Source organism: Notamacropus eugenii, chromosome 5 (genome assembly GCF_028372415.1).
Source record: "Notamacropus eugenii isolate mMacEug1 chromosome 5, mMacEug1.pri_v2, whole genome shotgun sequence".
In the NCBI taxonomy this organism is placed as follows: domain Eukaryota; kingdom Metazoa; phylum Chordata; class Mammalia; order Diprotodontia; family Macropodidae; genus Notamacropus; species Notamacropus eugenii.
In genome coordinates, this window is record NC_092876.1 from 310,039,693 (window position 1) to 310,067,061 (window position 27,369).

The following is a 27,369-nucleotide window of genomic DNA, read 5'->3' on the forward strand; positions in this document are numbered from 1 at the left end:
CATGGGGTTAATAATAACACCTACCTCTCAGGGTTATTGTGAGAATAAAATAAGATATTTGCAAAGCACTTTGCAGACCTTAAAACATTATATGAATTTTAACTATTCCTAACTATTGTTATATAGTTTACCTAGATTTTAGCAGAACATTGGACAGACTTTGTTTACTTTTTCTGTGGTAAAGATTGTAAGGAACACTGGTACTGGATTCAGTGGCCCTGGCTTCAGACCCCAGCTTTGTCACTTAACCTCCCTGGGTCTCAGTTTCTTCATCTCTAAATGAGGGAGTTGGACTAGATGGCCTTTGAGGTCCCCTCCAGCTTTAAGTGTATATCTCTGTGATACTTTAAGGACTCTTAAATAATCTAGTTAGCTGACTTCTGAACTGGTAGAATGACTGGACCCAAAGAGTGGTCAATAATGGTTCAGTGTCAGTTTGGAAGGGATCTTATAGAATGCCCCAGGGATCTTTGTTTGACCTGTCTGCTGTTTAATATTTTTATCAATGACCTGGAAAAAAATAAGATATATTTATCAAATTTCTAGATGTCACAAAGCTAGATAATATGCTCAACTCCTTGAATGACATAATTCCAGAGTGTTTCTGAAAACTATGATGTATTGTACTGAATCTAATAAAAAGAAATTTAATAGGAATGAATATAAAATCTTACGCTTTTGTTAAATCAGCTTCTCAAACACACAGTAAGGAAGCATAGATAGATGTTAGTTGGCAGTCAACAAAGCTAATTCATTCTTGGGCTGTAGTGAGAGAGCAATAGTGTTCTAGACTAAAGAGGTCATATAGTCACCTCTTATTTGATATCTTCTCTAATAAAATGTAAACTCTTTGAGGCACAGAGCAGGTGCTTAATAAATACTTGTTCGATATAGCTCTCTACTTCGTCCTGTTTAGTTCACGTCTGGAATATTATATTCCATTTTGGGAAGGACATTAGTAAGGTGGAGAATGTCCAGAGGAGGGCAGCCATGATAGTCAAGAACTATAATTAAACTAAATGAAAATTGGTGGAAAGAAGTTGGGGATATTTAGTGTGTTCATGAGAAGAGTTAGCAGGGACTTTTAAGGATTTAGAAGACTATACTGTGGTGAAAGTATTGATCCTGTTCTGCTTGGTATCAGAAGGCAGATCTGCAAGCATTGGGTGGATGATGCAGTGGACACAACCGCTTCAAGAGGTAATTGTTCTCCCTCATTAGAGGGTTTCAGTGGCCGTTTGTTGGTTGGTTTCTTGTTTAGTTACAAGGTAAGCTAGATGTCCTCTGACAGCACAGCCTAGCCTGTTTTGAAAGATGCTATGTTAACAAAAAACTGGAAGGACTTTATTGATAGAATTAAAAGAATTAGAGATTATCCTTTTTAACCATCATTTTATATGTGGAGAAACTGATGAATAAATACTTACCCTCAGATTGTAAGCAATAAACCAGGTATTTTAATGAAGGTCACTGGGGAAACAGAGTTAATTCAAATTTTCTATTTCCCAGATAGTGGTAGCCTACTTGAAGGAGATACAGAGAGGAAACATTTTTTTGGTTAGTTTTTTTTTTATCAGTTTGTAGGGGAGGCTACAATGTAAGTGGGAAAAATACTTGAATAGGTAAAATGACTGGTTTTATTTAGTTCCCATTGTGAATGCCATTTCAAGTTTGCTGTGCTTTAATAAAATCTGATTAAGAAAATGCCTTACAAATAGTTAGATTAAGAAGTGATTATTTTAATGTGGAGAGGCAACACTAAAACTCATGTGTCATTTGATTCCCAATATGATATATCCTAGTATAATTTTATTGTACTTACTAATTTACTTGTAAAATCTCTTTGGCTTATTGCCAATTTAGGTAAAGTCCTAAGAACATAATTTATTTTGCTTTATTAAAAAGGCCCTCTGATCTCCTGCAAGAACTCAGGCTGATAAGGCATTGACTATAGGACAGGTTTTATTTAATGTGATAAAAAAACCCAAAAATGTAAAGTGGATCATGCCTGAGTTCCTAGACTGTCAAGAAAACTCTGCTTCCCTTTCCAAAGGAACTGATATAGTCCTTACCTGGACTCGCAGACCAGCAGTGGGTATAGATTTGGATTATTCCTGAGTGAATATGATTCTTGCAGAAATTGCAAGTGATGCAGTGATCTTGAGTACTATCAAGAACAAAGTCCTAACCCTAGGCTGTCTCTTCATCATTCTGTCTGGAATGAGCATGTAAGGACCATGTGAAGTTGCCAGCCTTTTTTCAGCTTTTGCATGCAAGTATAACAGTGCAAAGAACACTGAATTTGGAGTCAGAGAATCTCAATTTGAATCCAGGCTATTCTGCTGTCAGCTTGGGACAATTCATTTAACCTTTATGGGCCACAGTTTTCTTATCTGTGAAATTGAGGATTGGAATAAACTCTTAATTTACCTTTCATTCCTAAATCCTATAATCTGTTAGCTGTATGGTTATAGGTAAATTACTTAACCTTTCTGAGGTTCAAATTCCCCATCTATAAAATAGGAATAATACTTTACAGAGTTGTCTTGAGGAAAGCTTTGTAAAATATAAAGAAGTAGGCTAGAGTGAATTATTTTAACACAGCTCTTTTTGAGTTTGTCCTAGGTTTTTAGAGATTAGCAACAGCATAGATCTTCATGTTGGGTATAGATATTCCAGGAGGCACATAAAATATTCTATTGACATGCAAGAAGGAAAATTAGAACTTCTGTTTATATTTATTTTACTGTTTATTTAAAAAATAAGAAATTTATTTTGACTAATATTTAATCTGTAGATGAAAATTTAGCCTCTTAGAGTGAGTCACAGTAGGTTGGTGTCATGTATGGAAAGGTTGGGAGTTCCACAGTATGAAGGGTTAAGTCATTTATTTGCTTTCAGTATATTGTGTATATTATAGTTTACATGTGTCTGGCTAACTGGGCTTTTGGATTATATGGTCTAATTTTAGCCAAATTAGCTCTGAATAAGATACACAACAGCTAAAAAAAAGTTTCTGGCAAAGAAACTGAATGAATTATGATACTAATACTGTGAAGGAAGGTGAACAAATGGCACAGCTGATACTTTTTTGTTAGCCACATTACAAATAAAAACATGACTAATTAGAGCTGACAATTTGAAATTAAGATTATTTGAAATATTGATTCATATCCACTATTATTAATGATGTGCCTCACCTTAAGAGTATATACATTGTGCCTTGAGATACTAGCTAGTGATAGAATGAAGCCACCAGGATTAGCAGGGCATGTAAAAACTACGTTTTTGTTGTGAAAAATGTGTATTATCTGTGAAAACTTTCATATCTTCACACTTGGAAACAACATTTTTTAACCTGTTCAAAATTAATCTTCCAAAAGAAGAGGTTCAGTGGGTTAATTAACTTGTTAAAAATATAAAAATATAATGCTGATTAGCATCTAAAAACAACTGATTGACCTCTGGCAAAATGAAAATTGACTAGCCATATTTCAACAAAAACTTTTGCATAATTGGTGAATGGGATTGAAAAATGAATATCATGCTTTAATAAGTACACTGATGTACTTCTTCCATCTGAATCTACATATTTTTGTGTAGTGTCTTTTTCAGCTGTTACTATGTGCCCATTACTGTACTAATAATAAGTACATGGGCACAAGTACAAATTAACAAGACAATCCCTGCCTCAAGGAACTGCTATTCCAGTGGGAGAAGAAAACACAGAAAGTTGCAGGGCTTGGGGGTGGGGGTGAGGAGGGAATTGAACTGTTTGGGGCACAGTGAGAGAAGTGGCATGGAGACTTGGGTCAGACAAGATAAGGCAAAAGCTGACCTCCTGTCTGTTCTTATTTCAGTTGGAACTTCCTTCTCCGAGTTTGTCAGTGTGCTCTTAATGTCAGATCTGAGAGCCTTTTCTTCTTCCTTATCCTTTTTGACTTATCTGTATCATTTGACATTGCTGAACACTACTTCAGAGACACTGACTCCTCCCTGGATATTCATGACACAGGTCCTTATCTTCTTTTCATGTGTCTCTGTCCACCACCCCCTATCCCCCCCAATTATTTCATATGATTATAGATACCTTTAGTTTCTTCCTCTGAAAATTGCCTGTTCATATCCTTTGACCATTTATCAATTGGGGAATGACTTGTATTGTTGTACATTTGACTCAGTTCTCTATATATTCTAGAAATGAGGCCTTTATCCCTGAGATTAGCTGTAAAAATTCTTTCCCAATTTACTACATCCCTCCCAATTTTGGTTGCATTGGATTTGGTTGTGCAAAAACTTTTCAGTTAAATGTAATCAAAATTATCCATCTTGCATTTCATATTGCTTTCTATCTGTTCTTTAGTCAAAAATTCCCCCAATCATTTCAGTACAAATGAATCCAGATTTGTAGATCAGCCCTCATATTTCTCTTGAGCTCTAGTTTATATCACCAATTGCTTGTTGGTCATTTCCACCTGGATGTCCTTTCTGTATGTCAACTTATTCATAGCAGAATGGCAGGATAGATTATCTCTTCCCTCCCCCTTCTCTCTTTTTGTTGAAATCCATCATCCTTTCAGTTACCATGTTTTGCAACTTCAGATACTTTTAACTCTACCTTCTCCCTTAATCTTGATGTCTTAGCAAATCTACCTCCATAACACCTTTTGTATCTTTCCTCATCTCACTTCTCATACTACTACCACCCTGGTTCAGGTCGTTATCACCGTTCACCACCAACCCTATAAATGTTTTCTGTACCTAAGGTTTCTCTCTTTCCTCAATACAAGCTAACAAGGTGATTCTACTAAAGCACAATTTGATCATATTATTTCACTGCTCTAGAAGTTCCAGTGGCTCCCTATTGCCTATAGGGTAAAATGAAAATTCTGTAGCTTTCAAAGTGCTTAATATTGCGACTCAAGCCTGTATTTGTGGGTTTCTTATGTTACTTATGCATTCTGCATTCCAGCCAAACTTGTTAATAAGCAACATTATTTCTCTGCATTGCCTGTCCCCCATCTAGAATGCATTCCCTTCTTATTTCTGTTGTGTAAAATCATTCTCAGATTTTTTCAATGCCCACCTTAAGTGCTGCCACCTATAAGAAGTTTATTCTAATTTGCCTCTCTCCCCTGAGTTATTAGTGTTCTGCCTTTTTTCTTTGAAACAACTTCATACATTTATTTAGGATACATTTTGTGTTTACTTATTTTTACGTACATAAGTTGTGTGTGCCTCTTCTCTGTCTCCCCTCCCCAGTAGAATGTAAATTCCTTGAGGATGGAGACATTTGGCTTTTATTTTGTATCTTCCGTGGCCTAACACAGTACTTGACACAGAGCATAGATGCCATATAAATGCTTGTTGAATGCAGTAATAAAGGTGGCATTTTCTCCACTAATCAAATCCTTTTCTGTAATTAGGAAACAAACTGAGATCTTGTGTTCTCTGAATCTTTTGAGTTAGTTATGTGTTTATAAAGATGTAGTTTGCTGTGTCATTGTAAAAGCCTAAATGTTCCCTTCTCAAAACCATATCAAAGATACAGTATCGATATTCTTAAAGGTTTTGTCAAAAGAGGCTAAGTAGGTACTTCATGAAATGAGATGGAAGGGGTTAGCACAGGCCTGTGGGCCATTTTGTATTTTTGTTTTATGGATTGCCATGGCCACCAAGTAGCTAGCCTTTTAGGGTTGATCCTTCCCATTCTTAGCTAGGAAAGTCCTTGGAAAATAGAATCTACTGTAGGGACTAGAAGCCTTTAAAGTATGATAGACTGCCGGATTCTTGCACTTTGTTCACATGACACAGTGAAACATTAGAGTAAGACTTTGTGGAGATTACATTTTGAATTGAGTTGGAAGTCTAAAACATTTTAAGAAGTCTGAAATATAAAAAGTGTAAAATATTGAATGAGTCACCAGATGATGAATATTTTGGCCATAGCCACTCATGAAATATCCATTTTCTGTCAGAAACATTTCTATCTTTCTGGTCACCCAGGCTTGCACCTTCAGAGTAACCCTCAACTCCCTATTCTCTCTTACCCTCTTCCCTCATCTGCCATATCTATCTAATCAGTTAGTCTCCTAGTCTTGTTTCTGTCACCTCCATAGCATCTCTGACATCCCTCCCCTCATCTTTACACACTCTGATTTCAGGTCCTCATCACTTTTTTACCTAGGTGTAGTAGTAGCTTCTAAAATTGGCTTTTCTGCCTCAAGCCCCTGTCCTCTCCAATTTATCCTCCTCTGGGCAACCAAGGTGGTATGTTTCTAAAGTGCAGGTCTGCCCATGTCAGTGTGCTACTTAATAAATACCAGTGGTTCTCCTTTGGTTTTTAGGATCAAATACAGATTCCTATGTTTGGCATTTAAAGCCCTTTAACAACTTGGCTCTAACTTAAAACTTGTTGAGGCCAATTGTGCATTATGCCTTTTCACAAATGCCAAAGTCCAGCCAAACTGGCTTTCTTATTCTTCTTTACATGAGACTCTCCTTTCATCTCAGTGTTTTTCCACAAACTGTCACTGATGTCTGGAATGTACTCCCTTCTTATCTCTACCTTCAAGAACTCCTAGTTTCCTTCTGAGCTCAAGTCAGATCGCTTTTGCATGAAGCTTTTCTTTTTCTCCCTTCTTTTTCCCTCTCCTGTTACCTTATGTATCTTTTTAATATAGATATGTGTGTGTACTTTTTAATCTTTTCTAATAGAATGTAAACTCCTTTGGGGCAGGCACTATTTAATATTTATATGTAAATAGTAGGCACTTAATAAGGGCTTGTTGATTGATCTGTTTCCTAAGGCTTAGAAGAATTGTGATCTCTCTCAGTACAGGGACTGCAGACAACGTTTGAAATCACATTTGCTAAAGAATATTGTTTAGAGAGAAATGTTTGTGACGAACAGTTTTAGTACTTAGTTTAGATGTTTTTGGCAAGCAATAAGGACAGCCGTATAGAGGACTTTAAAAAAGGAGCCTTAACAGAAAAGTTTAAAGCTTTTATGGACATTGATTCCAAAATTTGAATTAATGATAGCCAGTAACCAAGCTTTTGTTAACTTGGTACTAAGGATATCAGAATTTAAGGTTTAAATTTTTTTTTACCTCCTGTTATATTTGGGATGTGGATATGGATGAATGCACAATTCTTGAATTTCACATTGAAAACTAGGTTACATAACTTGCTTGACCAAGAAATGTTGTAGTTTGGATCAAATCCTTTTTGCTTAGTTTGCAGTTGGATGTTTCCATGATCTTAATCTTATAACTAAGAGTTATATGAAAATCCTTTAAAATATTTCAGTTAGAAAGTTATCTTTGGGAAAATTCACCAGGCTGAAGTCTTTATATTTGCCTAACAAAGAATTGTTAGCTTTTCTAGGTAAATTGGTGCCTGCAGTTGTACAATTCTTGATTATTTTAAAAGGAACTTGAAGGTCTGAAGAATCTGGGTAACAGGGAGAAGAAGTTTTTGTAGTGAACCAGAGCCAGGAGAACCTTTTTGTGGCTCCTGTTAGTGCCATTCCTCACGTTTATTATTTTTTAAGTTTCCTTGTTAGGAATTTGAGAATAATCAGCATGTAAACATTTTTCATGTACACAAAGAGTAAAAAAGGACTGTAAATTAAACCATGAACTTCCCTTAAATATTTTTAAAGTATATTGAATTTAACATAGCATTGATAAATTTGTCCTATTTGTGTCTCCTCCTTCATGTTTTGTTCTGTTTTAAAAATGGTGTTCCTTCCTTCCTTCCTTCCTTCCTTCCTTCCTTCCTTCCTTCCTTCCTTCCTTCCTTCCTTCCTTCCTTCCTTCCTCCCTTCCTCCCTTGCTCCTTCCCTCCCTCCCTCTCTTCCCTCTCTCTCTCTCTCTTTTCCTCCCTCTCTCCCTCCCTCCCTCCCTGTCTCCTAATCACACCTGCCTTCCATTAGAGACCTTCCCTTGTAACAAATAATTACAGTCATGTATTGGGTCTATTTGAAAGTGTAAATCTCATTCTGGGCCTCTAGTCCGTCATCTGTCTGATAGGAGATGGAAGGCATGAAGTCATTATTGATCTTTGCTTTGATCAGAGTGTAAAGATTTTCAGACTTGTTTTCCTTTATATTATTTTGGTTATTGTGGAAATTGTTTTCTTGGCTCAACTCATTTCATTCTGCACTAGTTCTCAAGTGTGGTAGAAATGTGTCTGCTAGGTAGGCTGGGCTAGTTTGTCCCTTAAAGCTATGGAAAGCTGTACTCAGGACTTCACTGACTCAGTAGACTAAAGCTTCTGGCCGTCCTCATAGCTTCCTGGTGGACCACAAGCATAAAGGAGAAAAGATAAAGGATAAAGTTACTCTTCCTTTAGACCGCTAACTGACCTCCATAGCCAACAAAAATGCAAGGAAATTGCACCCAACCAAATCCGTGCTGAATATCCTTTCCTTGCTGTGATTAAGTAAATCTTTCTTTTGCTTTTGGTTTATGAGTGTTGCATTTCATTATAGTACTGAACCTGAAGTACCAGAGTAGCCTGAGTCGGGCCTGGCACACAGCACCATTTATTACAGTGAGACTATTTCATTAATCCATATGTCATAATTTGTTCAATCATTCCTCATTTGATAGAAGGAGGAAAGAAAGGAAGGAAACAAACACTTGTTAAGTGCCAAGTACTGTGCTAAACACTTGTAGAAATATTATCTGTTTTGACTCTCACAACAATGGTACAAGGTAGGTGATGTTATCTCCATTTAACAACTGAAGAAAATGAGGCACAGAAATTTTAAATGACTTGTCTAGGGTCACCAAGGCCCAGAGTGTTCAGCTAGTTAAGTATCTAAGGCTTAATTTGAATTCAGGTCTCCTAGACTTCAGGTCCAGCTCACTGTGCCACCAAGTTGATGGGTACCCATTTTATTTCCAGTTCTTTGCTACAACAAAAAGCTGTTTTAAGGGTTTTTGTATACACAGGTTCTTTTTCTTTATATTTGAGCTCTTTGGCATATATATTTAGTGTAAGAGCATGGCTGGATCTTAGGGTATATGCACTTTAGTGATTTGGTAATCCGAATTGTTTTCTAGAGTGGTTGAACCAATTTGTAGATCTACCAACTGCATATTAGTGCACACAGTCCCTCCAACAATCCTAATTTTTCTGTTTTGTCATTTTTACCAGTATGATGGGTATGAGATAGAATCTCATAATTGCTTTCAGTTTGTCATCTTCATTGAATCCTGCTCCTGTACTCCAGCCTCCACCTTCAATGGGGCACCCTAAGCTTCTCTCTCTGGCCTAGGCTTTTGATTGGTGAGTGTTTGTCAGATGTAGCCTAGATCCAGACCCACCACTTACTCCTTGCCTGTCCTCATTGCTTATGCTACTCTGAGGACAGTAATAAAATCAGTACTACAAAATTCTCTTCCATATAAGTGTTGAGTCTCTTTATTAGAATGTCAGTTCCTTGAAGATAGGGACTGTCCAATTTGTTTGTACTTGTATTTCCAGTGCTTAGGACAGTGCCTGCCACATAGTAAACATTTAATAGATTCTTTACTATTGTAAGTGATTTGGAATATATTTTCATATGGTTGTTGAAAACGTGTATTTCCTCACTTGAGAACCACCACCTGTTCATAGCCTTTGATTACTTATCCATTGAGTAATGACTAGATTATTATAAATAAAATTTAAAAAAAATATTAAAAACATTTATTTAACACTTAAATAAAAAAGTTCTTAATAGGATGTGTACTCTTAAGATATCTTAGCTGTAGAAGTAGTATTGGGTAATGGATAGAGAGCCAGCTTCTTTGGGCAGGGCAAATCAGTAAATTTAATCCTCCTGTAGCTCTCCTTGCCCCTTATCTAGTTCCCTGCAATGCCCTCTCCCCTCCCTTTTCCCAGATAGCTCTTTAAAAATAGTGGAAGCAGCACTTGTTTTGAGTCGGGTCCTGAGTTCAAATCCTGATCTTTGTGACCTTGGACAAGTCATTTAACATCTCTAAGCTGCAGAGAGCATATATAAAAATTAATGAGGAAGATGGACTAGCTGTCCTTTAAGATTACTTGAATCTCTAAATCTATGATTCTTTAAAAGTAAGTCTGATAGTTTAAATAGCAGAATAGCTACTCATCTTTATTGGTAGAGGGAACTCCCTTACAGGAATTCCTTTCACTACTGGAAGCTTAGGTCCAGATCAAATATGCCCCTCCCCCCATCCCAAATCAAAATAGCTATTTTATGGGACTTCCAGATTTTGACTGTTAGATCTCCTTTTCCAAGATTTATGTTGTTAAAACCAGGATGTGTATTATAAATAGCAACTCTGTAATGTCTTTTATAATTAAAAAAAATCTGGATAAGGGGAGGAAGGAATAGGCATTTATTAAATGCCTACTATGTGCTGTTCACTGTGCTGAGCACTTTATAAACATTAACTCATTTAAGCTTCTCAACAGCCTGGGAAGGTGCTGTTACTATCCTCATGTTACAGTTGAGGAAACTGAGACATACATAGGTTAAGTAACTTGATCAAGGTCACGCTGCTAGTAAATGTCTGAGATCAGACATGGATTCAGATTTTCCTGACTCTGAGACCAGTGTTTTTATCTACTGTGTCACTTAGCTACAAGCAAGCAGGCAGGTTTACTTTCTAAGAGATGTGAACTTCAGAATTAGACCCAGTTCTAATTTCTCGTAATCTTTGGGGGCAGAGTGGAAGCATATGAGTTTTATTTTTATCTTTAAAACAAATAGTTTAAGGTTGACCTTTGTATCTTTCTTTCATACACCAATCTTTTTAATCTTAACTTTATTTTAGTTTTTTTTTATGTCAGTGCTTCTAGCCCTTGCTTTTTTCCTTTACAATTCTTTTCCTCTTCATACATTTTACTGTTTGTCTTACTCAGGCAGCAGCAGCAGCATCTGTCTCTAGGGAATCACAGTAGAGTAGGGCTTGTTAACTTTTTCTGTATCCTGAATCCCTTTGGCAGTCTGGTGAAGTCAGTGGACCCCTCCCCAGTATACTGTTTTTAAGTACGTAAAGTAAACCTTGTAAGATTGCAAAGGAAATCAAATATATTGAATTACTCTTGTCAAAATAACAAAATTCATCTAAAATGATGGATCCCTAGTTAAGAACCCCTACAACACAGTATCAGAAGTCCTGAAACCTACTTTAAAGTACTGAATTTTGTGCTTTAATCTGTTAGAATGTAGAATTTATGTGCTTACTTAGATCTTTTCCCCTCCTTTTACCTAAAGTTAAATGGTTTTAGACTTGGAATGAAAATTTTCAAAGCCATAGAACATTAAACAAAACATGTTGGAGGTGAAAATTTTACATAATGAGTTTTTGTATAATGGATAATACATTTTTTACAGATTTATTTAAACACTAAAAATCTACTTGTCCCATACAACTATTCACAAAGCTTCAAAATAGTTTTCTAACCTATTTTGCTCACTATACAACTAAAAATCATAGCTTTAGAAAAACTTGTTTGGTGACTTAGTAATAGAGAAAATGACAGTTTTACAAATACTTAGCTTGTTCTTATCTTTTGAGTACATATGTATAATATATGCATCTAAGTGTCAGAGCCAGTAGTTGAAATAATTGCTGACAATTTCCTAACAGGCAGCAATTATGCTACAGTCTTACTTCCAAATTATTGTGAATGATTTGAACACTCACTTAGCTTTTGAAGTTCACCTCCTCTACCCCCCCCCCCCCATCAATTAAATCTAGAGAAACCTTAAGGTGATAAACACCCCATGTTTCTTAGCTAGTGGAAGAATTAGCCAAGGTTAACAATTAGAATCACAATTTCTAAGGCTTAGAACAAAAATTAGTAAGTTATCAGAAGCTTATTAGCAGAAATTTTAGAACCAACTAACTCCTAGACAAAGCCAGAGAAAACCTAGGAACAGCCTTAAAAATATGGAAGTATTTATTTAATTTTCCATATGATGATATGCAAAATTTAAAAGCTGTATACTAGAATTACAGAAAATATGAAACTTTTTAGGACCATATTTTTAGCCAGAGTTGGGGTACAGGTGGATGGTAGAGGAGAACCTGGTACAGCTCTGTTTTGTTGGAATAATGATTGAATTGTTCTAGTTTGAAAATATTGGAGTTTTTGAGTCAATAACTAAAGAAATAACCATCAAATATTATATTAAACATTTCCCTTAATTAAATTTTCAGGTGTCATTGAGAGAAGAAGGTACAAATTTGTGTTATTTTCTCAAGATAAAGAATGAGGACTAATCTTTCCTGAAGAAACTGAAGAAACATTTCAACTACTGTAAGTGTATAAATCGGCTTTTCTTAGTAGCAGGGATTTCATATATGATTTATTTTAACTCCTCTTCTTTACTGCTATGGAACAAATTGATCAGATTTAATGAAATCACAGCAATTGTATTAGGAAAAAATAATCCTCCACCCTAAAATATCATAAATACATTTAGGTAAGATTAATATTAAAATATGGACAACCTTCTGGCTAAAGTGTAAACAATCAAGAGTTCCCTTTTATTTTCCCATTGTTTCTGATATAGGTTTTAACTTTATTTTGTATATAAAATGGAAATAATTGGCTCCTCAGCCCTCTCTTGAGGTATAGGAAAAATTCAGTTAATCTTACAGTGCTTTTAATGATAAAAATAAAATTTGATTTAAAAAATTAAATGAAGTTATTTTTATATATGTTTATTTTTCTGAACCTTAACTTTAACAGATATTTTCATTTAAAAAGTAATTGACTAAAGATCTGTGTTTGAGACTCAACTGCTTAGTTGTTTGCGTCTTTTTATTTGTTCATTTCAGGGTAACTTTAGTAGGGATAAACTGATTTCAGTCAGCTTTGGTTTATTACTAAAGGGTATGGATAAATCTCTGTTTTGGTATGGTTTCCCTCTATCTTCTTATAAGAAAATAATGACTTAAAAGTTTTTTCAAGTAAGATATCATCAATATTTTAATGAATTTATTGTGTGACTAGAGGACAAAGAAAGAGAGGATTGCATTGTGTGGAGTTTCCATTTCATAAAACCATAAGCTGTAGCTTCCTTGCTTTCTGAGGCCATCTTTCTATACTTCAAGTCTCATGGGGTAAAAAGCACTAGCACTTAATAGAAGAAAATATAGCCTTTTGAGGTTTAACAGTTCTAGAAACTCTTGTAGTTCTTATAATAATAACACATTTCTTCAGATTTTCAGTACTCTAATCTTTTGTTTAAAGATGGCTTTTACCCACCTCTTTATCTCCAGAAAAAAAGAAAAGCAAAACACAATGCCAGAAGAAGAAACATAGCAACTTTCAGATAAAACAGCTTATTCCACATGACATGGAACAAAAAATATTAAAACATTTAATTTCTGTGTACAAACTTTAGTTGAGATGTTGTCTCCTTTAGACTGTTATGAAGGTGCCAGTCTGAATCCTCAGTTAATCAGTCATTTTCATCAGAAATGGTGGGAGAAGGCATGTTATTCAAATTTGATGATTTAAGACTTAATAAATATACTAGAAGTATAGTAAATTCTGGATCATAATAGCAGGCTTCTTCCTCTCCTCCTTTGCTTCCTCTTGCCCCCACCAATTTTTTTGGCTTTCATCTTTAGGGGAAGACAAGGGAAATAATGAAATGTTGTAGTTTTAAGTTTATAACATTTCATTATTGCTCTTGCTAAGAGATGAACGTGTTCACTCACAGATAAGTTTAGAGAGAGAAGGTAGATGTACTTAGGTTGGTCATTTATGTTATTCTGAGAAGGAAACTGTTTTTACCTTGTCCTACACAGACAGATAGACACACACACAGACATCTTCATTTTGGATTAGAAAGGGAAAATTCTCGAATTATGGTGAAGAACAGTCAGTCATTAAATATTTATTAAGCACATGCATTGTGCCCGGCAGGCATTGTGCTAAGCACTGGGAATAGAAAAAGAGACAAGAGGTAGTCTCTCACCTCAGGGAGCTTACAGTCTAATGGGGAAAAATCCTGCAAACAAATAAACACAAAGCAAGCTATGTACAGGATGAATAGGAAATAATTGAAGGAGGGAAGGCACTAAAATTAAGAGAGGTTGGGAAAAGCTTTCTGTAAAAGATGGCATTTTAGTTGAGACTTAAAGGAAGCTGGGGAAGTCTGTATGTGGAGTTGAGGAGGGAGAACATTCCAGCCAGAGGAAATTCCCAGAGCCAAGAGATGGAGTATTTTGTTTGTGAAAGAACCAGGAGGCCAGTGCCACTTGGCTGAAGAGTGTGATAGGGAATAAGATATAAGAAGATGGGAAAGGTAGGAGGGTGCTTGGTTATGAAGGGCTTTGAATGCTAAATAGAATATTTTGTATTTGATTCTGATGGTAATAGGGAGCCGCTGGAGTTTATTGAGTATGGGAATGACCCTTTAGGAAAATTACTTTAGTGGATGGAGGATACTTTGGAGGGGGAGAGACTTGAGACAGGCAGATCCACATTTAGGCTTATTGCAACAGTCCACATGTGAGGTGCTGTGGGCCTGCACCAGAGTGGTGGCAATGACAGAGGAGAGAAGGGAATGAATTTGAGAGGTGTTACAGAGGTGTAGTCAACAGCTTGGAAACAGGAGGTAAGTAGAGGAGGACTCCTAGTTTGTTAGCCTGAGATGCTAGGAGTTTGCTATTATCTTCTGTAGTAATAGGGAAAAGTGAAGTGGGGGTGGAGGTTATAGGACTTAGAGGGAAAGAAAATGAATTCTGTTTTGTAGCAAATGTAGAACCAGAGACAATGGCTAGGGGAAAAGCTCAAGAACTACTGTCACAGAACTGGACCCAAAGGATTCCTTACGTGAGAGCAGGCCTTGACATATTACTGGAATTAAGTTGCATGGTGTCTGGTGATTTTATTGTGGCATCTAGTATTTTTAGCACATGCTTTTCCCACATTATAGATGTGGCCTTTGTTCTCATGTACATTAAAGTTTACTATCCTAATTATTTGAAAAGAATAAAGTTAGTTCAGACCTGCTGGGGGCTATTTTAGCATATTAGCCACCCCAGTACCTACATACTATCTAAAAGTATAAAACGGAAGCAGGATCAAGAAACATTTAATCAACAAGCATTTATTAAGTCCTTACTATGTACCAGGCACTGTGCTAAGTGCTAGGAATATAAAGAAGAGCAAAAAGAGTCCATGTTTGTTGGGGGTGTAAGCTCACTTTTCACGTGGACAGTCTCGGGCAGGTAAAGGTGAGGACTTCTAAACCTCAGAGTTCTCATGAGGCCCCCCAGGGAACAGCTGGGAATTGAGGCATGAAACACGGGCTATCTCGTGCATTTCCGCCTCTTCTCAGTGGGAAACTTGCTGGGGAGAGCATCCCACCTTTGAGATTGGCCCGGGGTCTGAGCACACCTGTTGTTGACTAGCTAAGGGCTGAGAGCACGCACGGTATTCACGTGCAAACTATGCGGTGGGAGAGCTTAAGTAGGGTCAGGAAAGCCTGAAGGCGCTCTTCTAGCTGAGGGGCCCTTAGAGGGCAGAGGGTCCCTCCCCTCTCCCACTCCCATCCTCTTGCTGTATGATCCTTGCCCCCTTGGGAGGAAGAGGATTCCTCTCTCCTGAGGAAGAATTTACCCTGCACATGTAACTAAGACCCTGAATAAAGCCTAACCCTTGTTCGACTCTGGAAAGTCTCTTCTCTCCATATGTTTATCCAGCTGATCCCCGAAGACCTGGACGACAGGTAAGAAAGGCTTGGGTAGCCCATCAGCCTCTAGGCTGAACACATGTTATTGAGAAGCACACTCTCATTTTAAAAAAAAGTTTTATTTTATTTGTTTCAGTTAGAAAAAATTTACCTTCTAAGCCTTCTAACCTCAGTTCCTCACCTCAATTGAGAACAAAAGGAAAACAAAATCCATTACAAACATGTATAGTCAGTTTCAAAAATTTCCACACTGACATGTCAGAAAAGAATTTGTCTCATTTTGCTTTCTGATTCCTTCATCTGTAGCAGGAGGTGAATAGCACATTTCATTAGTAGTCCTCTGGAATCATGGTTGGTCATTGTGCTAAGAGCTCTTAATTCTTTCAGAGTTGTTCGCCTTAACCATATTGTTGTCATTATATAAATTGTTCTACTGGTCTGTTCACTTTGCTTTGTATCGCTTCATAAAAATCTTCTCAAGCATCTCTGAAACCTTGTCTCTCATTTTTTAAAGTACAATGTAGTATCCTATCATCTTTCTGTGCTGTAACTTGCTTAGCCATTTCCCATTTAATGGGCACCCACTTAGAGATTCACATTCTTTGCTATCTCAAAAAGAGCTGCTAACATTTTTGTATATCCTTAGAGTATGTTTTGCTTAGGACTAATCTCTCTCTTAGTCTATCCTAATTCTCCCTTCCCCCTTTTTCTCTTTTCCCACTTATTTCCCTGTTGCATGAAATGTTGTTTCTGTATTCATCTCTGGAGTGTGTGTATATGTGTCTGTATTCCTTCCTTAGACCAATTCAGATAACAGTGAGGTTGAAGTGTTAACTGCTCCTTCTCCTCTTTATATAGATGTCAACTTTTGCACCCTGAATATGTGAAATCATTTTTTCTAACCACCTTTCTCTTCCCCCTCCCACCTTTCCCATCCCTTTAGTCTGTTGTATTCTTTTCATCTCTCTTTTCCTTCTCTTAAGATCAAGACATGAAACAAGCAGGCCTTGTCTAATTTGACTCTTCCTATGACCCTTGATCATGATAGGGTTTAGTGAGGACACATATCATCTCTCCATATTAGAATGTAAGAAATTGTTCTTATTTAGTCACTTATTATTGTTCACTTGTGTTTAACTTTTTATGTTTCCCTTCACTCCTGTGTTTCAATTTCAAAGTTTCTACGCAACTCTTGTCTTTTTGACAGGAATGCTTGGAAACTCTTTTTTAAGGTCCATTTTTCCCTTTGTAGCATTATGCCTAGTTTTTCTGGATAAGTTATCCTTTCTATAAGCCTGTCTTCTTTGCCTTTTTTGGAATATTGTATTCCAAGTTTTGTGCTCCTTTATAGTGGTGACTGCTAAATGATATGTGATTCTGACTGTGTGGGTCCTTAGTACTTGAATTCTTTCTTTCTGGCCACTTGCAGTAAGTACTTTTTCTAGTTCCTTGCTGTGACAAAAAGTACTTCTTTAAATATTTTGGTGGATATGATGACTTTCTTCTAATTAATGACCTCCTTGAGGTATAAACCTAATAGTGGAAATTCCGTGTCAAAGGGCATAGATATTTTAATCACTTTATTTGCATAATTCCAAATTGCTCACCAAAATGAAACTTCAGATTCACAGCTCCTCTAAAAATGCACTACCTATCACAATCCCTCCAATGACTTTGTATCTTTTGTCATCTTTTTCCAATTTCCATAGCATTGTTTTGATTTTAATTTCTCTTATTATTAGTGATTTGGGACATTTTTATATAGTTTTTAGTAGTTTGAAATTCTTCTTTTGATAACTCTTTGTTTATATATATCCATTGATCCTATTAATTGTCCATATATATATAGGATACCAAACTCTTACCTGGGATACTTGAGCAAAGATTTTTTCCCCATAAAATGACTTCTTAAGCTAGATGTATTCTTTTGTTTGTGCAGAAATTTCTCATATGATAAAAATTACGTTATCCCCCTGAACGAATCTGTCATGAACTCTTCCCCTGAATACTTCAGAATTCCTATACATCTTTTCCCCCCACAGTAGCTTTTATTTTTTAATTTTTCATGTTTATATAGTGATTTAAAGTTTAGTGAACTGCTTTGCATGTGTTATTTCTTCTTAGCAATCATTTTTTAAAAAATTTTGAGTTCCAGATTATTTCCCTTCCTCCATTTCCTTCCCATTGAAGAAAGCAAACAATGTACCTATTATACATATGAAGTCATACAAAACATATCTCCATATTAGCCATGTTGCCAAAGAATAAAAAGCAAGAAAACTGAAGAATGAAAAAATACTTTTCGATTTGTAATCAGAGTTCATCAGTGTTTTCTTTCTGAAGGTGGATAGCATTTTTCATTATGAGTCCTTTGAAGAACTGTCTTGGATCATTGTATTGGTAAGAGTAGCTAAGTTTTTCACAGTTGATTATTGTTACAATTTTGCTTTTACTATATACATGTTCTGGTTCTACTCACTTCATTTTGCATGAGTTCATGTAAGTCTTCCCAGGTTTTTTTGAAACTATCCTGTTCATCATTTCTTATAACACAGTAGTATTCCATTACAATCATATGCCACAACTTGTTCAGCCATTCCCCAATTGATGGGCATCTCCTCAATTTCTACTTCTTTGCCCCCACTAAAAGAGCTGCTATGAACGTTTTGTATGTATACATCCTTTTCCTTTTCCTTTGATCTCTTTGGAGTATGGACCTACTAGTGGTACTGCTGGGTCAAAGGGTATACACAAATTTATAGCTCTTTAGGCATATTTCAAATTGTTCTCCAGAATGGTTGGACTAGTTGACACCTCTACCAACAGTGCGTTACTGTCCCTGTTCTTCCACCTCCCCACTAGCGTTTGTCATTTTCCTTTTCTGTCATGTTAACCAATCTGATAGGTGTGAGATAGTGCCTCAGAGTTGTTTTAGTGTGTATTTCTCTTATTAGTAGTGATGTAGAGTATTGTTTTTTCATATGACTCTTGGATAGTTTTGATTTCTTTGGCAATTGCCTGTTCATATCCTTTGACCATTTATCAATTGGGAATGGTTCTTATTTTTATAAATTTACCTCAGTTCCTTGTATATTTGGGAAATGAAATCTTTATTAGAGAAACTTGTTCCACCCTCTATTTTCTGCTTTTCTTCTAATTTTGTCTGGATTGGTTTTGTTTGTGCAAAGCCTTTTAATTTCATGTAAATAAATTATTGATTTTACCTCCTGTGATCCTCTCTCTGTCTCTTGTTTGGTCATAATCTATTCCCTTAATCATAGATCTGTAAAATTTTCCATGCTTCCTTAATTTTCTTACAGTGTCATCCTTTGTGTTTAAATCATGTACTCATTTTGACCTTATCTTGGTTTATGTTATGATATGTTGGTCTGTGCCTAGTTTCTGTCAGATTGCTTTCCAATTTTCCCAGCAGTTTTGTTGAATAGTGAGTTCTTTCCCTCAGAGCTAGGGTTTTTGGAAAACCCTATACATCTTCACTCAACTTTTCCCTTACTTTAGAGGTCATTGTTAGCCCCTTTACTTTACCATTGAACCCACCCCTTCTTGTCTCTTCCAGGAGCTTGTCCCATAAATTATTCCTTTCTCTTAAGTTTTTTTTTTCCTAATGGCTCTTTCCCTGCTGCTTACAAACTTACCCAGTTCTCCATTCTTAGACCAACCTTTATTTATTCCTGTCAATTCCTTTAAGCTGTTGGCCTTTTTCACTCTTAACATTCATTGTTAAGCTCCTAAAGAGAGTTATCTTTCAGTGTCTTCACTTTTCACCACTCCTGATAATCAGCTTTTGCTACTCTTTTATCTCCCACCTCTTAATCATAGGTTCCTTTAAAAGCTGATTCTGGATCTCCTGTGTATCCATCCCTCCTATCTTTGCTGGAATCTTATTTCTTCAACTTCCTGTAAACATTTGAAACTCAACATATGCAAAATTAAACTTATTCTTTTCCTCAAACTCTCCCTTCTTAAATTTCCTATTATTATAGTGAATACCATTATCTTCCCAGTCACCAAAGCTCAAAATCTAGGTGCCATTTAAAAGTTTTTCACTGTCTTCCCTACCATATCCATTCAGTTGTCAAGGTCTGTTGTTTCTAACTTTGTAACATCTTTTCTCTGATGCTTCCTCCACCCTGCTATAGGCCATCATCACCTTGTGCTTGTATTATTTCATTAGCCTGTAGGTTGGTCTCCCTGCCATAAGTCTCTCCTCCAGTAGTCTTGTCAGATTGATCTTCTTAAAGCACAAGTCTGACCATGTCACACCCCTATTTAATAAACTGTAATTGCTTCTAATTTCCTCCAGGATCAAATAAAATATTCTTTGTTTGGCATCCAGAGCTTTTCACAACCTGCCCTCCCCCCACCTTATACCTTTTCTTGTCTTCTTACACCTTTTACCTCTAGACTCACATTTCTTCATGTATTCTTTGATTGAGTGTCACTGACCTCCTTACTGTTCCTCACAACAAGCTACTTCGTCTTCAGACTCTGCATTTTCACTGGCTGCCCTCCATGCTTGGAATGCTCTCCCTCTTCAGCCCTGACTTCTGGATTCCTTCAGGTCTTAGCTAAAATCTCACTGTCTGGAAGAGACTTTTCCTGTTTCCTCTCATCCCTTCATCCCTCTGAGGTTACCTTGGTGAGCATAAAAAACAGGTTAAGGAAGGGAGAGAGATGCAGTGATAGAGGTCAGTGATCTGAGAGGAGTTTCATGATTCTAGATCATCTTGGTCAAAGAGTGATGGGATGGTAGGGGGTAGAGAGTTGGGGAAACCAGGCTGCCTAAAGAGGGGAAAACTGACCCAAGTCAGGAATGAGAAAGGTCAAAGTTTCTATGTTGATAGTGGAATCAGGCATGTGAGAGTAGCCTCTGTACCTGATTGGAGATGAGGAAACCTTGTCTTTGAAAAAAAATGGATAGAGCTTCATTTATTTGGAACAATCTGTTATTATGTATTTATATGTGATATTTAATCCAGGAGCTGCCAGTCTGGGTACCCTTTTTTTTGTATCTAATATTGTGACTAAGTTTTTGTTATCATTAATACTTAATGTGTTAATGTTCAAAAAAAATTCTGTCATACTAAGATGAAAATAAAGATTGTGTTATAAATTCATACAAATATAAAATCACTCTAGAGAAATACAACACAAATATGAAAAGTTAAATTTGGTTCTTTATCCTTTAAATTTGCAGTGTTTGATAGTGGATTAAAAATATGCCCAATTCTCTCCATTTATAGCTCACACAAATTTAGATGTAAATTTTTATAGGGGAGGAGGATGAGAGAATAGAGGATGGAAAACGAGGTATAAATGCTGAGCTTGTCACAGAGATTCTGTCCAGTGGCAGTGATGTGGATGAGTGGGGGCCAAATCTGGAACTCCGGGTGGTTTGGTCATTCTGACTGAGGAGACATGTGGCAGTTTGTAAGATGTTAATTTTACTTATTCAAGCTCTTTCCCTCTTTCCTAGCCTGCCCAGTGAAATAGATAGGACCATGTGTGTTATTGCTTCTTACCTGGTCTGGCTCCTGTAATTATTGACTTTCTTTACTGTAGGAAGCTTTTTATTGCTTTCCCAAGTCTAACAGTTTAGTCCCTGTTTGGGAATGTGTGGCTCAGACTTCAGTAAAGAGCACGGATTTTATTTGATTTTAATTGGGTGCCCCTAAGTCTTTGTCTTTTTCACCAGCAGTTCTTCAGCCGCAGCTTGGACAGTGCTCAGCAAGCCTAGACAACCAGTGCGATGGCTACAAACAAGAACAAGAACCAAAGCTCGTTAGTTCTTCACAAAGTGATCATGGTTGGCAGTGGAGGGGTGGGCAAGTCTGCACTTACCCTTCAGTTCATGTATGATGAGGTAAGATGATTAAGTCACAAGTTGTCCAGCTTATGCATCTGTTGGTACAAATATCCCTCTTTAAAAAAAAAGTTTTTTCTTAGTGTGTATTTCCCTATGTGCCCTCTAGGGTTATATAACAAATCAACCCTGTAAAAGGTTCCTGAAGAATGAAAGGTCCACAGTCTCCTGTGAATCTCAGCGTGAATAAAATTTATAAATTATTGACATCAGGTAGTTGATTTAAACTTTGGCAGGGATGGGAGGGGCCTGGAGGGGAAGTTTCCTTTCTCTTGCCTTTATTTCTCTTGTTACATTTTGGTACTGCTGTTTGTGGAGAAAAGAAAGAGGAGGAAGAGAGAAAATCCAGTAACCTTTCATCGCTAGTGGGCTCATCAGGTGCTTAGCCTTGTGAAAAGTTAACTGTGGAATAGAGGGGAACTGAATTCAATTTTCACAGGGTCTAACTCTGATCTTGTTTGCCATAATTAATAGATGTAAAGTTTTCCCTACTTTTCTTCCATACAGCAAGAATGAAGTTTGGCTCTCTGTCTCTTCCCCAGCCTTGCCAAAGTTTAAATCACTTACTTGATGTGGGTGTCATAGTCAAAACTGTGCTGCATCTGGTGTGATAATAGATATGATTACTGCATACAGTTTGGCAAGGGACCCACTGCTCTGTGCCCCAGATGGAGTGTTCTTTGCTGGTCCTATTTAGAAGGGGTAGCAGAACTGCTCCTATGGTATTCTGCTTGGTGGTTAAATACTTTCTTTGGTGTCCACTTTTCCTTACTTTGTACTATAAGCTAAAATGGGAAGGCAAACATCTGCTTGATTAAATGAAAATATTATTTGCATAATAGAGAGACAGACTTGTACCCTAGATCAAAGAGATTGTTTTTCCCTTCTGTGACATGTATTTTTCTTTCTTTAACTCCTTACCCCTGTCCTGAAGAGGGTGGGGTGGGAAATCATGGGGTGAAGAAACAGGATCAGAGTTGAGACTTGATTAATTAAGGGAGGGAAGATTCCTACAAAGTATGGGCATTCACAGATTAGCAAACCCAGAATTCAGGTGCAGGGTAGAATACCTATTAGTGTAGTGTAGAACATTGGATTTGGAGTCAGAGGATTTGCCTATGATTCCCAGGTCTTTTATTTACTCCAATGTAATCTTAGATAGGTCCGTTTTTTTCTCTGAGACTATTTCTTCATCTGTAAAGTGAAAGGGTTGGACTAGACCATTGATTCTCGAAGTGTCTGCAGACCCTTGGGTGTCCTTGAGATGCTTGAGAGGTGTCCTTGAGGTCAAAACTATTTTCATTAATATGCAAAGATGTCATTGTCTATTAAAGTGCTCCTCCTTCTTCCAACTGCATATCTGTGTAATGCTGCATTTTCTTCATACATTTCAACCAAAACAACATATCACAACAGATTGAATGCAGAAGCGGATCTGAGAATCCAGCTGTCTTAAAGCCAGACGTTAAAGAGATTTACAGAAATATGTAAAACGGTGCTGTAATTCTCACTAAATTATTTTGTTTTGGAAAATATAGTTATTTTTCATTAATGTTTTTTATTTTAACATGTAATGAAATGATTATTTTAAATGAAATAAGTGTAAAATTTTACCAATTCCAATTCCAGTAGGGTAAATATCAACACATATACCACGATGAGCAAAAGCTCTTTGGGACTTTCAGAAACTTTTAAGAATATAAAAAAGTTTGAGAATTCCTGGACTAGACAATATCCAAATTCCTTCTAGCTTTTAATCTAGGATGATTAAGGCTGTGAATACCAGCCCTGTCCTTGGCTATAAGCCTTGTCAGTGTGACTGCTTGAGCCATAGAGGAATAAAATATTTGTTTTTTTGAAGGCAAGGATGACTTGAGGAAAAGGAGCAAGCATGGTTAGGAATTGAGTCATTTTCTAGTGTTCACGTTCTCTGAAATTGGGGTCAGACCTTAGTGAACTTAGGTCAGGAAGTACTTGAGTTCAGATCCAAACCTCGGATATTTCCTTGCTGTGTGACTCTGAGCAAGTCACCTAACCTCTGTTTGCCTCATTTTCCTCATCTGTAAGATGTGAATAGTAATAGCAGTTACTTCCTAGGGTTGTTGTGAGGATCGAAGGAGGTAATAATTGTAAAACACTTAGCATAGTGCCTAACTCATAGCAGGATGTTTATTCCCTTCCCTTTCCCTAAGGTATAGTGGCTAGAGTGCTGGACTTGTAGTTAGGAGGACCTGAGTTTGAATCCTTTCTCAGACACTTATGAGCTATATGTTACTGGGCAAGTCACTTAACCTCTCTGTGTCTTATTTTCTTCATCTGTAAAATGAAGATAAAAATGCACCTGTCTCACAGGGTCATTATGAAGGTCAGATGAGACAATATATGTAAAATGTTTATAAATTGGAAAGTGACATGTAAATGCTAGCTATTATTATTAGCTGTTATGCTGTATTACGTGTTCAGGTCTGGAGAAAGGACAGTTAGTGGGGTAATATGGCAAAAAAAATACAGCTTAAGACTTTTGGAAAAGCAAGGAGAAAAAAATGGATGAGGAGACTTGTGTATTTGTTGTCCCTATTCGATTTTCTATTATATCCCCAGTTTGACACAATTTGAAGATCCGATTTCTTAAGTAGAATGACAGTGATACTCCGGGAGTCAACAGTTTTAGATTTTTTGTGAAATATTAATAGGTGACTGCCTCCCAACGTGATTGAAGCCAAATGTTCATTTTGAAGTTCTTCTAGTTATATGTCTCCCAAACTGATGCCCAGAAACCTGAAGGATAATAATCCGATAGTTGTGGCACGAATGGTTTCTGTAGCAACTGGCAAAGGGGATATGGGTGGTACTGTGAAGGGTAGAGGAGAAAAAACCAAAAAATATTACAGGTTTATAAAGGTTTTGTGACTACTGAATGTTTAAGAATTATCAAATAGCAGCTTTAGAGGAAATCAGAATGTTTCACTTTTCCTGTAGAATCAGTCTAGCTCATGTTCCCTAACTTTCTAAAGAGTCTCGTCGCCTATTTCTCTAGCTGAAAAATGTAAACATCAGAGTTGTAATCTAGATGTCTAAAAATAGCATACTAACTATTCATTTAGTAATGAGGTATATTAGTAGGATCAGGATATCTTGACTCCCAGTTTCAAAGGAATAAATGGAACTTCAAAAAAACCCCCAAAACCTCTGATTAGCTCAAAAATACTTCAGTGAAAGCAAAATGAATCATGATATTTAAAGGAGATTTTTAGCAGTTCCTTTTCTTTTAATCATGCTGCCACATTTTGTACCTAGTTCACTGGAAACAAGTTTTACTTCAGAAATGAAGATATATTAGTATGTTTGGGAAGGGAGCGATAGAAATTGTGAAGAAGGTGCTTTTATAAATTTCAAGGTACTATATAAATGCGTTCTTGTTTTTGTGAGAATACTACCAATTTATCCTGTCTTTCAGTTTTTCCACATCTGTAAAGTAAGGATAATAGCTGTCTACTTTACAGAAGTATTTAAGAGACAAATGACAGCTTATATGTTGCTCTGGGGGAGCTAAACCACCATATAAATGTAGAGCATTAATCATAATTATACAAAGCAGACATTATATTATGTATGGTAGACACAGTAAATACTTTTAGTTTACAAATAAAATGTATGTTTGTAATATTAAAATTGGTTTTGAAGTAGTTTAGTTATTTGTTGACACTGTTTGTGTATTGTGTTCTTTAGTTTGTAGAAGATTATGAACCTACTAAAGCTGACAGTTATAGAAAGAAAGTGGTTCTTGATGGAGAAGAAGTGCAGATAGACATTCTGGATACGGCTGGACAAGAAGATTATGCAGCTATTCGAGACAACTACTTCCGTAGTGGGGAGGGGTTTCTCTTAGTCTTCTCTATAACAGAACATGAATCCTTTACAGCCACAGCAGAGTTCAGGTATGTTTTTAAATAAAAGATATGTGAAGGCTCTTGAGGCCTTTTTTTGTCCTCTTTCTTTACAGCCTGAGTTGAAAAGCAATGTATTCCAATAACATTACCCCCAGTGTAAGTGCTGATTACAGGTATTGAAATCTTGTCTTCTCCAGAAGAGGACCCACTGATTTGTGTGTGTGTGTGTGTTTCGTATGTGTGTATATTGCATATACATACATGCAATAATTGGTGATTATATATTTGGATAGCTTCTAAGAAATAGTGAATGATTAACGTGACACTTGTTTTAAAATTTCAGTGGAAAATATGCATTGATTTATTTTTAGGTTTGTTTATGTAGGACACTGATGAGGGAAGAAAAGATTTGCCTTTGACCTATAAAGCTTGCCAAATTAAGAATTTTAATTTCTTTTAACTTTGGAGTAGAATAAATATACTGCACTAATTATACATTTTCAAGGTGTTTTAAACAAAAAATTAAAATACTTTCAGTTGCTAATCTTCTATTGCAAAGAAATAGGATCTTTGAGACACAGTTTTCCTTGATTCTTCCTTCAATTAAAATTCCCCATTTCTCTTGGGGAATTAAATATTTTTATCTTTGCTTCTCGTAAGCAGTTACCCAGTCAATAGAAATAAACTTAAAGTGTCTTAATCTCAAGGAGAGTTTAACAACCAGACAAAACACCTGGTATTTTCTTTTCCTTTCTTAGCAAGTTCTGGTCAGAGAGTCAGGTGACCAACAAGGGGTGAAAATGAGGAAGCTAATTTTTTTTGTGCCAAGATTTGGAAGGAAGCGTCATTGAGCCAGGGATCCCTCAGAGGTGGAATAAAGGTAAATAGGAAAATATGAGTGGAAGGTAACAAAAGAAGTATCTCAGTTCTTCCATTGTATAGTTTTGATTCTTTAAAGTATATTATCTTTTAACATGATATATAATTCCATACAACTGTGCACATATTCTAGTAATGTGAGGGACTCTCTTTCCTCCTAAAGAAAAGAGGCTAGCATAAGATTGTAGTATAATTAGGTTCTTAGAAGTCCCTCTTCAGGAATTTCCTTTGCTACTTCTGTTCCTTATAGATCTCAAATGTACTCATAGCAAATGTACTCATAATTATTTTCACTTTTTGGAAGGATGCAGACTTTCTCATTTTTTATACCTCCGCAAAAGACACAAAAGATGTGAACATCTTACTCTTTTTTCTAGTCTTTTGTTTCCTCTTGTTCCATGGTTTAACTAAAGGAAATGCAGTACATTTATCCTCAGGAGAAAGATTATGTCACCCTTACCCTTTCTAGCAAGGCTAGCACAAAAGTGGTGTTGTTGTTCTTTAGTGGCTCTATGTCTGTGTTTCATCTTGAGAATTTTGTGATCGTGTACAAGGGAGCCTTAAAATAAAGGATGGCTCTGAAAGGTGGAAAGTGTTTTGTACCTGTGCTGGATTCTTAGTTCCAGAACTCATTTTATGTCCAAGGGCAAATCACTTAACCCCTTGGAGTGACGGTTTCTTCATATATAAGATGGAGATAATACTGTACTGTCTGCTGCACTGTATTATTGTGAACAAAGCACTATATAAACGTTGACCACATATGCCAGAACTGGCCATTTTTGTGATTGAATAGAGATGAGTGGAGATCAGTTGGTGAAGGCAGTGACTCTAAGGCTACTCTTTACTTTTAAAAAATAAGCTGGGCATGCTATTATATTCCTGTAAAGGGGTTTGTTTTTTTTTTTTTAAGATGGAGGAGGGGGAGAGACATGGGCATATTTGGAGGCAATAGAAGATGACCCAGTATGTAGATGGAAATTGAAAATAACTGATAGAATAGAGGTGACAGAGGG

The 27,369-nt window shown here is 36.5% G+C and overlaps 1 protein-coding gene across 15 annotated transcripts in view; it reads left to right on the plus strand.

Annotated features, from left to right (window-relative positions):
- Window positions 1-27,369, plus strand: part of RALB (RAS like proto-oncogene B) — a 103,305-nt gene that overhangs the window by 61,782 nt on the left and 14,154 nt on the right. For 7 of the 15 annotated variants that reach the window (XM_072613370.1, XM_072613373.1, XM_072613372.1 and 4 more), the window contains 3 exons: window positions 12,207-12,306; window positions 21,420-21,584; window positions 25,314-25,522. In XM_072613370.1, the coding sequence (XP_072469471.1) occupies window positions 21,471-21,584; window positions 25,314-25,522 (323 nt within the window). In that variant the 5' untranslated portion in view covers window positions 12,207-12,306; window positions 21,420-21,470. Of the gene's footprint in view, window positions 1-1,149; window positions 1,201-12,206; window positions 12,307-21,416; window positions 21,585-25,313; window positions 25,523-27,369 lie in introns of those variants that run through there. The other 8 variants (XM_072613362.1, XM_072613366.1, XM_072613367.1 and 5 more) reach the window with 3 other exon arrangements.